At 32.3% G+C, this 13,706-nt stretch overlaps 2 protein-coding genes and 1 pseudogene across 2 annotated transcripts; 2 read left to right on the forward strand and 1 right to left on the reverse strand.

Annotated features, from left to right (window-relative positions):
* The first annotated feature begins 5,304 nt into the window (after window positions 1–5,304).
* On the forward strand, window positions 5,305–7,821 carry LOC101496991 (uncharacterized). Its single transcript, XM_004505648.4, has 5 exons — window positions 5,305–5,700; window positions 5,776–5,898; window positions 6,189–6,288; window positions 6,800–6,906; window positions 7,428–7,821. Exons 1-5 carry the CDS (start codon window positions 5,392–5,394, stop codon window positions 7,638–7,640), a joined length of 852 nt encoding a protein of 283 aa, XP_004505705.1. The 5' UTR covers window positions 5,305–5,391; the 3' UTR covers window positions 7,641–7,821.
* A 579-nt stretch (window positions 7,822–8,400) lies between these two features.
* Window positions 8,401–9,778, reverse strand: LOC140920661 (abscisic acid 8'-hydroxylase 2-like; annotated as a pseudogene).
* Window positions 9,779–12,300: 2,522 nt separating this feature from the next.
* On the forward strand, window positions 12,301–13,326 carry LOC140920662 (uncharacterized). The gene has a single exon (XM_073369462.1). It carries the CDS (start codon window positions 12,301–12,303, stop codon window positions 13,324–13,326), a length of 1,026 nt encoding a protein of 341 aa, XP_073225563.1.
* Window positions 13,327–13,706: the final 380 nt, after the last annotated feature.

Raw genomic sequence — 13,706 nt, forward strand, 5'->3', positions numbered from 1 at the left:
TACACATCAATTTTTTTTTTAATTATATAAATTTTAACATGTATGGATAAACCGCTACTATTATGTGATAAAATATGCATCGATACTACCAACATATTTGACACATACCAAGTATTAATTATAAAATATTAATATTGTAAAAATTATTAATCATAATTAATATTATTATTTGTTTTATATTATATTTCAGATATTTGATACACGGGAAACTATTGTGAATTGGGTTAGGGAAATTGGTATAAAAAGCAAAGTGATCGATATCATTACTAGATTAGATAGGAGACAAGATAGTAAGGGAGGAGAAATAAATTAATATTAGGTTGTGATAAAGGAGAAAAATACAAACATGTTGATAGTTTAACTCGAAGTTCAACAAAAAAAGTGTGGTTGTCATTTTCAGCTTAGATCAAAACCATCAAAAGATGGTTTATGATGGACAATTAAAGTAATTTGTGGAGTACACAGCCATTAATTATCTGATATTTTGGAGGGACACACATTTGTTGGACTTTTAGATGAAGAAGACAAAAAACATGTTCATGACTTAACCAAATATAATGTTGCACCGATGCACATATCACTCTCATTACAAGACCGATATACGAATAATGTTACTCAGATTTCACAAATATATAAACATAGGAGTATGATATGATTGCACGTGAGAGGTAATAGGACATAGATGCAACATTTATTCAAGTTAATTGAAGATACAAAATATGTGTGTTGGAATAGAAAGCGGGAAGACTCATATTTTATGAGATATATTTTTGGCCCATCCAAATTCAGTGAAGTTGTTGATCTTGTTTCCTATTGTGTTGATTATAGATAACACCTACAAACCAATAAATACAAAATATCATTACTTGAAATTGTTGGTATGACATCAACTGAGAAGACCTTTGTAGTTGGATTTGCTTATTTAGAATGTGAGAGTAAAGAAAATTTTTGTTGGACATTAGTGAAGTTAAGAGAACTGTTTGTTACACAAAACAAATTTCCTCACGTAATTGTGACAGATAGAGATCTTGCTTTAATGAAAGTAATATGTATTGTATTTCTGCATGCTATTAATTTGCTTTGTCGATTTCACATTAACAAAAATATTAGAGCAAAATGCAAACAATATGTCTTAAAGGATATACAAGAGTTAGTATTGAATATGTGAAAAAACATTATGTATTACAGTGATGAAAAATAGTATATCACACATTTGCACATGTTTGAGCAATCATGTGTCGATAATAAAGTGTTTGTTGATTATGTGAAAGAAACTGGATTGACTCCTCATAAACAAAGGTCTGTTGAAGCATAGACAAACTGAGTGATGCATTTGGAGAACACAACGACTAACAGGTATGTCATGTCACTACAAAACTTCTAATTTATATTGTTAGATTTCTCAATTGTGACAATTTACATGTAATGATATGGTTGAGTCAACTCATTGGAAACTGAAGTTAATGTTGTAACACAATATGAGTGACATGTGTAAATGTTGGGAGGCTATGAACAACATGATAATGTTGCAACTTAAAAAAAATCAGGATCTCATTTTTGAAAAGTTTCTATGATAAAGCGCATGAAGACACCAATCCATTTTATCAGTGTTTGAATACATTCGTATTAAGAGAAGCTCAAAGATGCATTGTTGTAGAATACGAGAAAGTTGAGTGGATGGGTACCAATTTGTATGTGGGTGTTCTCTCAAAAGAACATACGAGTTACCTTGTGCTTGTGAATTGGTACAATATAAATTGATGGGTGAATCAATTCATCTAGATGTTGTGCATATTCAATGGAGGAAATTAAGCATGGAATGTGAACGCACCAAATACACTTTATATGGATCATAGTTGGATATGTCTAATGAGATGAATGTCTTATAAAAACGCTTTTGATCACTTGAATTTATTGGAAAAAGAGTGTTGAAGAGTAAGGCGCGTGAACTTGTTTTTCCAACTACAAGTTCAATTTGTCCACCACCTGAAAAAGTTAAAACCAAATGACGGGTGAAGAAGAGTAAGGGTAAGAAGTCGGGTGAATATGATGTATATCAAGACACTTCTTACTTTGAGCATGTTAATGGAATATATTGTGAAGATCCTGATTCCCAATCATCTCAATCATCAAAGAAGAGACATCCTCATTCATCAAAGAAACAACTCTCTCAATCATCTTAATCCTCAAACATTTGTTTTTGAGACAATTTTCTAATGTTATTCAACCATACATTGATGACATATTTAATGTGATAGCATATGAAAGTTGTGGCTATCGTGCTATTGCATCATTGTTTGGACACGGTGAAGAGTCTTGGTCTTTGGTTTGCCATAATTTGTACCAGGAGATTGCTTATCATATAAGTCCATATGATAGATTGTTCTCATGACGCATTAGAGAAATCAGAGATTCTTTGAAGATAAAAAGTTTTGGTATTCAGTCCTTAGATAAATGGATATCCATACCTGATATATGTTGCGTGATAGCGACAACATATAATATTATTCTAATCGGGTCAGACATTTTCTATTATTTTCTTTCCTATGAGGGGTTCACATTCAAAGATCGACAACAAATGATCGTATTATATGTATTGATTTTGTTGAAGCAAGTCATTGGGTTCTAGTAAAATGATATTATTTTCTTAAATAATACTTCTATTTTTTAAATAGTAAAATTAAATGATATTATTTTCTAAAATAATACTTATATTTTCCAATAAATAATATTTTCAATATATTTTGCAGTTAAAGGTGAAAATTGGATTTTCAATGTTAGACATTGCACCAAGTTGGAAACAATATCGCGAGGAGACAACTTATTTGGCAATATGTCATGTCATTGGATGAAGATTGATTTTGTATGAACTACAATATTTTAAAACTTATATAAAATACACTTGTTATTAGTTCATTTTAGTTACTATTTTCGTTATATTTTATCACAAATAAAAGTAAAGTTAATGATATAACAATAGTGTGAAATAATAAAGTAAAATTAAAATAACATTAACGATGTTCACGATAAATAAAAAGTAAAGTTAATGATATAACAATAATGTAAAATAATATAATTAAATTAAAATAACGTTAACGATGTTTTATGACAAATAAAAAGTAAAATTAATGATATAACAATAATGTAAAATAATAAAATTAAATTAAAATAACATTAACGGTGTTCATGACAAATAAAAAATAAAGTTAACGATAGAACAATATTATAAAAACAATGTTTATCACAAATAAAAGTAAATAACTACTAACTAGTGTTATGACGCGTTAAATATAAAGCTCTAAAAAAATAAATATACATGTCGTCATTTGGATCATCATGATGTGCATTCAACATTCGTTGTATAAGATCACCCACCTGCTGCAGAATAGATGGTTGTTCACACAACAGTGATGATATTAAAATCTGGAACTTGTGGTACATCATTTAGTCGCACTAAAAGTGGATGAGATACACTGTAGAACCATTCTAAATATCCATCATAACACTCAAATGGATATGTAGTTAGACGTATCCTATGATGCAATAATTAACTTATGTACCAAAATTTTTTTTTCAAATTTTCCGGAGTGTAACTTGTGTACTGAAAAACTTGTTTCAAATTTTCTATAAATAATGAAAATATTGGCACTCGCTTATGTATCCACAAACTCAAATGATGGAATAGTAAAAAATATTAAATTTTAATATTTATATAAAAGTATTTATGTCTTTTCTTTCGATTTAAGGGTACAAGATTAATTTGAGGCATACATGGTATAATTTTTAAAAAGGAAGTGTAATTAGACTAATAGACCAATCAAATAAGGCTAAAATGACCCGATTGTTTTTGGGCCTGTAATTACAAAGCCCAACCAACCTAAATTACATGCCATTATATTGGCCAAAATTGATAGTTTCACCTACCACATCATCAAAATTCAATCACAAATATATATATCACATATGAGTATGATATTTTAAAAAGTAAGAGTTTAATTGTCAATGGAAAATAATTTATATTATTGACATATTTTAATTATTTAATGATTCGATAATTATAATTTATTGTCAATATAAAAGTTATACGAATTAAATCTAAAAAGTAAACACTGTGATACTTAGTATTTGTATAGCATTGCCAATTGATATCATGCTAAGGTGGCTAACTGTAATTTGTTAGACTTTACAATCCCACAAAATCTAACCATACACCCATTGTACCATATCTCTTACTCCACTATGCGGGGACCATTTAATAGAACTTCCAAAATATGATAAATAAAAATTGTGCATAGTAGAGTATTAGTAGCCTACAAAACAAATAGGAATAAAAGAAGAATTTATCATTTTAAAAAGTATAAATGTTAATTTAGAAATCAATGATAATATTATAAGAGTTTAATCGATATACACCGTCACAATAAATAATTTTACATTGTCAACCAACACGAGTTAATGATTATATAGTTATTTTACAATAATAATTACGATTGTGTGGTGAGATGATAAAATCAATAATTTTTTTATGGAAATAGAGATAGTTTATTAACTAGAAGAATACGAGAGACTTAACACTTTATGGTCAGTGTGCAAATGCTACCAAATAAAACAGAAAATTCGATAAATAAACATAAATTTGGGAGGCGCACAAGCCTTCTTTTGCCAAGAAGTTTGCACCACGGTCAGTTTCACGAAATATCTGACGAAGAGAAATACTCTTATTAGGAAGATGGAGAAGAGAGTAATCTCTTTTAAGAGATGTTAGAGATCCGGTAGAGTAGATGACACACATCTAACCATGTTAATTAGAGGTTTAAAATTGCTTTCAAATATGACATTTTTTAAGTCCATGTGTTTGAGTCACTTTAACACTATGAAAAATAGCCTTGATAAAAAGAACATTTTCAACACGTAAATTGCCAGAATAACCGGTACTATAATTTTCATTCTAATCATGAATGAATTCTCCAAATAAGAATTTTTTCAAATAATAGGTTGGAAGATATCATCCATCCACATTCACTTTATAATACCAAAATAAGAGTTTTTTCCAAATAATCACAATACTAGTGTTCTTATATTACTATTAGTTTCTTTAATAACTAGACGAAAATAATGTTGAATTTTAATCCATAAATCAATTTACAAATTAGAATAATTTGAAAACACGAATTCATCTGTCGTTCCATCCACAAAAGCACCTTCATTTTTCTCAAATTATAAATAAAACCAAATAGAGCGTAATTATATTCAAAAGTATTTATTTTATTTTCTTAAATAAAAAAAAAACTTGTTTCCCGCCATTTCCCGCGCAAGAAAGCAGAGCGAAAATCTCAATCTTAACCCCCAATTTTCATCGAGAGAGATAGTGTGTGTGAGTAGCACAGAGAAATGGAAGGATCAGGAAAAGCAAAAGCAACAGCAACAGCAACAGGGTGTTACAAATGTGGCAAACCAGGTCACTGGTCACGTGACTGTCCTTTCTCCCTCCCCAATTCAAACCCTAACACTAACACCAACGCCGATCCTCCTCCTCCTCCCACCTCTTCTTTCAAGCCTAGATCCGCCATCGATAAGCCCAAAAAGCTCCCACGTACCCGCCCCAAACTCACACCCGATCTTCTTCTCTCCGACGACGGCCTCGGTTACGTTCTTCGCTATTTTCCTCGCAACTTCAAATACCACGGTCGCGGCCACGAGGTCATTATCTTAATCTTAATCTTATTTACAATTACTTATTTTTATTACCGTTCGTAATTACGTTTCTTGTATTAGGTTCGTGATCTGGGTAACCTGATTGATTTATACTCCGATTGGCACTCTCGTTTGCTCCCTTATTACCCCTTCAATCAATTTGTTCACAAAGTCGAAAAAGTTGCTGCTACAAAGCGTGTTAAGGTACTCTTTCTCTTCAACGCAACTCTATTTCGTTCACGTTGAATTATACATAGTTATCATGTTGCTACTACGTGCCTAAATTCAGCAACTATTACTTTGAGTTGGATGCTGATTGTTTTCCTTTGTTTCAAAATCTGCAACTATATCGTATTTTGTATGTTGTTGAATTCTTGCATGAATGCTGCCGATATATGCAAGACTTTCACCCTCTTCAAAAATAGATTCTCACTTGTTCTAACTTTGTGTTTAATTTTTTTAATTTTTTTTTTATTTTCACGTCCTTTAACTAGACTTGTCTAAGAGAATTGAGAGAAAGAGTTGCAAATGGTGGGGATCCCACAAAATTGCGTGAACCGCCAGTTGTGCAGGACATTCAAGATGATGAACAAGGTATGTATTCTGCACTTTGGAATTTATAGTTGTTTTCTTAGACTTGTGTATTATCTTAGAGAACAGCATCCAATAGTAAATTTAATATATTGCACATTATTTTCACACCCAGTTAGAAACAATCAACTCAACAAGTTAATGATGACGAGTACCATTTATTCATTTAATCCCCTCTTATCAAGTTCAGAAATATCGGTACCAAGAACACTTTTCTCTTAACTTTCCCTTTTTCAAGTTTTGTTTTTAATAAAATTATATTGCCCAAGAGATAAGTACTACAATCGACAATTTGATCATAGAAGCTCACTGCCCAATTATAGGTAGCCATAACGAAGACAAACATAGATTTTGGCAAACTTCCATGAGATTCATATTTCAAAAAGGGTGACTAGCTGTTTTAATATAGTTCGTTGTACATTTCTATGAAGTTCGATCAGAAGATTAATTAGGTTTTCTTGATGTTTTTAAGTATATTTGCCATTCTTTATATGGTTTTTTACTGTATCTGTAGGAAATGGGGAAGCAAGTCATCTAGAGAATGAGTTGTTTCCAGAACCTGAAAATGTGAATGACATTCAAGAAGACATGTTCAATGATATATTCAATAAAGCTACTGAAGTGAGTTGAATTTAATTTCTTTTAAACTCATAGTTCTCTTATTATCACATAAGAATCTCTATTTGTTTGTTAAAAACACATCTTTTAGGAAATGTCTTCCTTTGTGAAAGCAACTCTTTTAATATTTATCTAAATCAATACGATACCATTCTCACAAATTTTTGAGTAATCTGAATTGTTTAGGAAATGTTAAAGTCAGATTTAGTTTTTATTCTTAGCCAAAAGTGTGGTATTACTAAGGCAAGGGTAACATTACCCTCTTCAGACTCTTGTATGCTTTCATTAGAGGCTGCTTGAACGTCTGGTTTATATTCATTAATCTTTCATTCTCCTTAAGTCACTGGTCTCTTTATAATTATTCCTTTGTTAAGAAGTCCACATATAAGATGTCATTATCACTTATATTTAGGGACTCAATAGTTGCAGATAGCTAGTTATGCATAACTTTTCAGTTAAACCAAGTCGTAAACAAAGAACTGATGCCAAAGTTTTTAACGGCAGTACCTTCTCATTTATTACAGGAACCCTCTGAGCCCATGCAAAATGTGATTAGTGCAAGTACAGATCCCATAAGTAGCGCGATTGAAAAGACATCAAATGAAGTCCCAAATAGTGGAGCCAGTCTGTCCATCAAAGCTGAGATAACAGCAGAGCAGAGAGCCCGTATGGAAGCAAATAGGTTGAAGGCACTAGAAAGGCGTGCAGCTCGAGCCAACATATCACAGTCTTCCTAGCTTTGACATTAAATGTAAATGAATAGATTATCATTGTCAGTCTCTCACTACTGGTTTAGTTTACTCTAAATCCCATGATTGAATATTTGACTTATGATGGTCTGTTGGATGATTGTTTTCTTATATGATTCATTGCAATCTCAAAGATTGGCATGTCGCAAAAGCAAGCGGTTTGGTGATAGTTGATTAGTTTCATGTTTGAATTTAAATACTGCTTATTCACTAACTTGTTTGGGCACTCTATCCCTATTTAGACGGCATGGTAATGAAAAATTGGCACGACATTTTTGCTAAATTTGATTTTACAGATGTTACTGAAAATGTCAAATAATGAGTTTGTAACATTGATAAGACGTTGCAAATTTCATATATGTTGTAGTGATATCACATTAATTTAACGATTTTATTTTAATTCCTGCTGTTTCCTAACAAGTTGGGGGCACTAGACAATTTATTTATGATACAATTTTATTATCTGGTATATTTTACGGCAGAAAGGCAGACATAGTTATTATTATAAACAGTGCTTGATATGGATGCATATATCCACACCAAAATCATTATAGATTTATTAAATGCGACGACACATTAGGACAAAAACAAAATCTAAATTATTTAGGACAAGGATGCATTGCTTTGGGCAGACTCTGCCTGTTGGAACATGTGAACTTTGAAGTTTTCAGGTAGGTATTTTATCCCTTGGGATTATCTTGATTGGCAGCCCATGTTTGGGCATTAGCTAGCTATCATCATAAAATAATCACATCATGAATGTGGACTTGAAAGGGGAGAAAGATAGGTGCCTGTAGGAAGGGGATAAGTGGTCGAGGAGGACGAGCACCTCAAGCTTAGCCAGCTCACTGTCTGGACAAGAGTGGACTCCATTTCCAAATGGCATATAAGTGTTTGGAATGTGATGTACTATATTAGCTTATACTAATTTGGTAGGTGTTATACCTCAAATCTGGAAGGAACAAAGGTTTCTGGTTGAGGGAAAGGGAAAAAATCAACAGAGTGATGGATGGTTCTGAAGAGGGGAAGGACCTTCCAACCTTTGGGAATGGTGTAACCTTCGAGCTCAACATCTTGTACAGCCTCTCTGAATGTAAACGACAGGATGCTTGCAAATAGAAACTTAATTAATCTACCCAGCCAGGGAGTGGCATGTGTCTTGTATCATCTCATGTAAGTCCACAATTTTCCATAGCTGGTTTCTTTTTAATTTCTTCCTGCTCTTCCTACAAAGACAAGAATAATTTACAAGAAAAATAATCAAATTCAAGAGTATGGGAAAAATTCAAGAAAGAAAGAATATATTTAATCAAATAAATGACTGACAGATTCCAATAGCAGTGGTATCATGTGCTGTAAATATAACTCCAATGAGATTATCAAATAATCAATGAGCTGCTTTATTCTGTAACCCCAAGCTCTCAACAAAACTCCTAACAATCCTCCTCCATAATCATTGTTTTCCCTTCTTTTATGTATTAATCTCCTTATAGTTTCATCCAAAAGCTTCCTTACCTTTAAAAGACAAAAATAAACGGTGTTATTAAAGTACATAAATGTAAATAAGATAAATACATATATTAATTTACTTATAATAAAGTAATCTTGCTCTTGCATCTCAAATACTTCCAAAAAAATCAATTGAGATAGAAAGAGAGATATTAGAAAAATAAACTATATATATGTTTTATGCAAAGTCAGATAAATAACCAAAAATTTCTTTTAAAGAAAAAAAAAACAGATATTTCAATTCTTAATATATAAATAGATGATATTATATCACGTGTAAAAGTGTTGAAATATATATTAACTTGAAACTATCAATATATTTTAATGTAGCATTTTCGAAAGTGATCAAGCTTTACTTTGAAAAGTGTTGATTGTGTTTGCCCAAGTTGGAAGTAACTTAACGACAATTTTCTCAACTTCAAAGACTGAATTTTTTATTGAAGAGGGCATAAAAGTGACCTGAACAAGTTTCTTGAGCATGAGTGATAATCACCTAGGTGCTGAAAGAAAACAGCCTCTGGCCCTATCATCTTCTCTTTGCTTGAAGGGTATGTTGGCTTGAACAAATTTGCATGTGTCACAAGCACACTTCTTGATGCCTTTGGACTTGAAATCATCACACACAAGGATAACCAAGTATCCTAGTTTTAAATATATCTCCATACCTAATTAGTACAAATTAATTAATTAACAATGTTACAAATAGAATAGAAAAACTAATTTAATATGATTAAATATAAATACAACATTACAATTAATACATGTACTATGTATGCTAATTAATCAACATATCAACATATATTAGTACATCAGTTGGATTGTCTGCAATCTCTTTATAGTCAAATATCGACAATTAAATTAATATAACAGTTAAGAGTATTATGTTTTGATAGTTAGATTAATTCAGTAGTCGAGATTTAGCTGAAGAGATGATACATAATCCAAGATGTAAGTATGTGCATGTTTTCTTTCTGTTGGTGAATAAGGTGTTTGGATTTTCAGTGTAGAGTTTGAGGGTCTCTCCTAGGTAAGGTAAACCTATGGAACCGAGAGGTAAGTGTTTGGCATTGGGGTGTAGTCATTGTAGTGTTAAAAAACACACAAGTAAGGAAGAAGAAAAGAGTAGTAAAAGAAGGAGGTGAGGAAAGAAAGGTGTAAGTAATGATGATGTGAATAGTTGCATGATGGAGGAAGAGTTTGTGATCAAGCAAGGACATGTGGCTGGGACTCAAATTGGAATAGGTGAAAAGGTTTTGGTGTGGGGGGAGGATTTTATAGAGTAAGGGAGAGGTGTGTAATTCCTCAGTAGAGGTCGAATTTTGGAACAAGTGTCATTAGTATGATAGTAAAAACATCTTGAAAATAGAACTGTGGAGTTTTCGGACCAATTATATAGATTACTGTTTATTTGTTGAACACTTTTGATAAGAGAGATAAAGACACATAATTTAATTTTTAGAATAATGCAATTATAACACTTTGAAATTCAAATAAGATTTGGTGTGCCGCACAAACCTCTATAATAATAATTTAGGGTGCTAAAGGATTGATTTGAGATGTTAACATAGTGGTGATGTAGAATTAACTATGTGATGTTTTTGCATTTTATTTTTGTTTTTTTAAAAAAAGTTTTGGTGTGGAAAAATAGTTTGATGGAGTAAGTGAGAGGTGTAAAACTATTTACTAGGGGTTGTCTTTTGGACAACCGTCACTAGAATGATTGTAACACTTTAAAATTGAATTGTGTCATTTTCAAATTTTAACTCTGGTCTCTATTCTATTGTGTACTTATACTTTTTCAATAGATAAATGTTAGTTGTTAGTATATATTATTCTGTACATTATTTTTTATTGTTGTTTATAATATTTATCACACATTTTAAATAAAAAAATTGTGTGCTCAAGCGCAAGCACAAGTGGAAGGAATTCAAATTGGGTCCATGAAAAAGTTGTGGGAGAATATGGTTGGGAAGTGTATGACTAAACGAGTATTAGAAGGTGAATTTTCAGATGAAATATATAGATTCTTTTATATTGTACACTTTTCTATAAGAGAGCAATCACGTAATATTATTTGATGAATGTTATTATATTTGTGTTTTTATTTCTCTTGAAAATGTCTAGGAAATAGAGAGGATTTAGATCCGTTTTGGACCGATATCATTAACATGAGTGTAACACTTTAAAATAGAAATAGATTTTGGTGTGAGAAAAATATTTTATAAAGTACGTGAGAGGTGTGTGACTATTCATTAGAGATCAATTTTGAGACAAGCATCAATATCATAATTGTAATACCTTGAAATTAAATTGTCTTTTACAAATTTTTAAGTCAATTTCTATTCTATTGACTATTTATGTTAAAGAGAAATATTAATTTTAGTATATATTGTCATTTATAATTTCAATGTGACACGGCAGGGAAAAAACATTATGTACTCAAACACAAGGACATTTGGCGGGAACTCAAATTGGATAATGTTTTTGTGGGAGAATAGCTTTATAGAGATAGATTCTTGTCAATTTATAGGATTTTTTTTTTAATGATATTTAGTGTTTAGCTTCTTCTATTTAGCTTCTTCCTCTTCTTCATACCATCACATATAGTGTCACATGCAAAGTAAAACTAAAACTACTAAAAATAAATATCATTTTCCACCGCTTAATATTCACTCCAACAACCATCTTCCACAACTTTTCTTATATAAAATTAACAAATCTTTTTACAATAATTATGATTAAAATTGACCAAAAGAGTCTCCTTACTTTAAAATCTTATTTGCGACAAGTTTATTGGTTGGAATTTCATTACTAATTTTAAAACTGGAATGCATGCCTTTTTATGTCTACTTTCTATTGGAAGTTGTAAATAATTTTGGGTCAAGTTAAGTGGTTCCACATTGTATCCATATAAATAACTTTGTGTGTAATGTTTTAGAGACTAATGTCATTTTTAAAATTACTAATGTCATTTTTAAAATCAGTAAATAACTCTCTTCCATAATCTCTCTCTTTTTCTCCATCATCTTCTCAAACCACAATTTCAATTATCAATTTCACCATTGATTCACCCTACATTCTTGATAGTGTTCCAACATCTGGTATCAGAGCAAGGTTCAGATCCAATTCCACTGCAATCATGTCCGTTTCGAATGACAAAATCCCTACCAACCTTCCGATTCTTGATTCGAAGAATTATGACAAATGGTACAAACAAATGAAAGTTTTGTTTGGATATCAAGATGTTCTTGATATGATTACCGATGGCATTACTCCTCTTGGTAAAAAGGCTACAGCAGCCCAAGAAGCAAAATTCAAGGAAGATAAGAAGAAAGATTACAAGGCCCTTTTCTTGATCCATTCTTGCGTCGATAGTGACAACTTCGAAAAAGTTGGCGATTGCGACTCGGCGAAGACAGCTTGGGGTATTCTTGAGAAAGCATATGCTGGTGCAGATAAGGCGAAGGTGGTGAGGTTACAAACTCATAAGCGGCAGTTTGAGTTACTTCAAATGGAAGACAAGGAAACGATTAATGATTACGCGACGTGTGTGACATGCTTGAGGAATCAAATGAAGTCGTGTGGTGAAGCCGTTTCCGAACAGAATTTTGTGTCGAAGGTATTGCGTTCTTTAACACCAAGATTCGATAATATTGTGGTGGCGATTGAGGAATCGAAGGATCTCAAGACGATGACGAAAGATGAACTTCAAAGTTCATTGGAAGCTCATGAACAAAGGATGGGCGAAAGAGGAAACGATAAAGCCAAAGCGGAAGTTGCTTTGCAAGCCCGTTTGACCGAGAAGAATAAGAAATCGAAAGGGAAATGGCCTTCTAAAGGAAAGAAGAATTTCCAGAATTTTGATGGAAAAGAGTCAAAAAATTCAAGGAAAGGGGAGGGCAGTTCCAAAGGTGGTGGTCAAGACAACTACAAGTCGTTCGACAAAAGTACCAAGAAGTGTTACAATTGTCAAAAGCTTAGGCATTTCGCAAGAGAGTGTAGAGCGAAACCAAGGGAGAATCATGCAGATGAGGCTAAAGTTGCTAGGCAAGACGTGGATTATGATAACACGGTTCTTGTAATGATCACGGAAGAGAACTATGGCATTAAAGAGGTGCTGGACATCAACTGTGACAAGAGGAAGTTGCTGGACAGCAACTATTGAAGTGCAGAAAAATCTGCAATAACGCGTTCGGAGAAAAGCACAATGGTAACCGTTCGAGATGGAGCCCAAGGGAGAAATGAGTGGTACTTGGACTCAGGTTGTTCGACACATATGACGGGAAGAAAGGATTGGTTCGTGAAGATCAACCAAGCCACGCGAAGTAGAGTGGAATTCGCGGATGACACGACATTAGCGACCGACGGTATCGGTGATGTTTTGATCATGAGAAGGGATGGTGGTCATTCTTTGATCAAAGATGTGTTGTACATTCCAGGAATCAAGTGTAATCTCTTGAGTATTGGCCAATTGCTTGAGAGGAATTACATGATTCGGATGGAAAACAAGGTTTTGCGCGTTTTGGACCAAAACGGTGTTTTGAT

This window comes from Cicer arietinum, chromosome 6 (genome assembly GCF_000331145.2).
Source record: "Cicer arietinum cultivar CDC Frontier isolate Library 1 chromosome 6, Cicar.CDCFrontier_v2.0, whole genome shotgun sequence".
Classification (NCBI taxonomy): domain Eukaryota; kingdom Viridiplantae; phylum Streptophyta; class Magnoliopsida; order Fabales; family Fabaceae; genus Cicer; species Cicer arietinum.

Bases quoted from the DNA above. Each gene is read 5' to 3' on its own strand.
- LOC101496991 (XM_004505648.4), top strand. From the start codon at position 5,392: ATGGAAGGATCAGGAAAAGCAAAAGCAACAGCAACAGCAACAGGGTGT. The intron at 5,701-5,775 runs GTCATTATCTTA...TTCTTGTATTAG, and splicing joins ACCACGGTCGCGGCCACGAG to GTTCGTGATCTGGGTAACCT. The intron at 6,907-7,427 runs GTGAGTTGAATT...CATTTATTACAG, and splicing joins TATTCAATAAAGCTACTGAA to GAACCCTCTGAGCCCATGCA.
- LOC140920662 (XM_073369462.1), top strand. From the start codon at position 12,301: ATGTCCGTTTCGAATGACAAAATCCCTACCAACCTTCCGATTCTTGAT.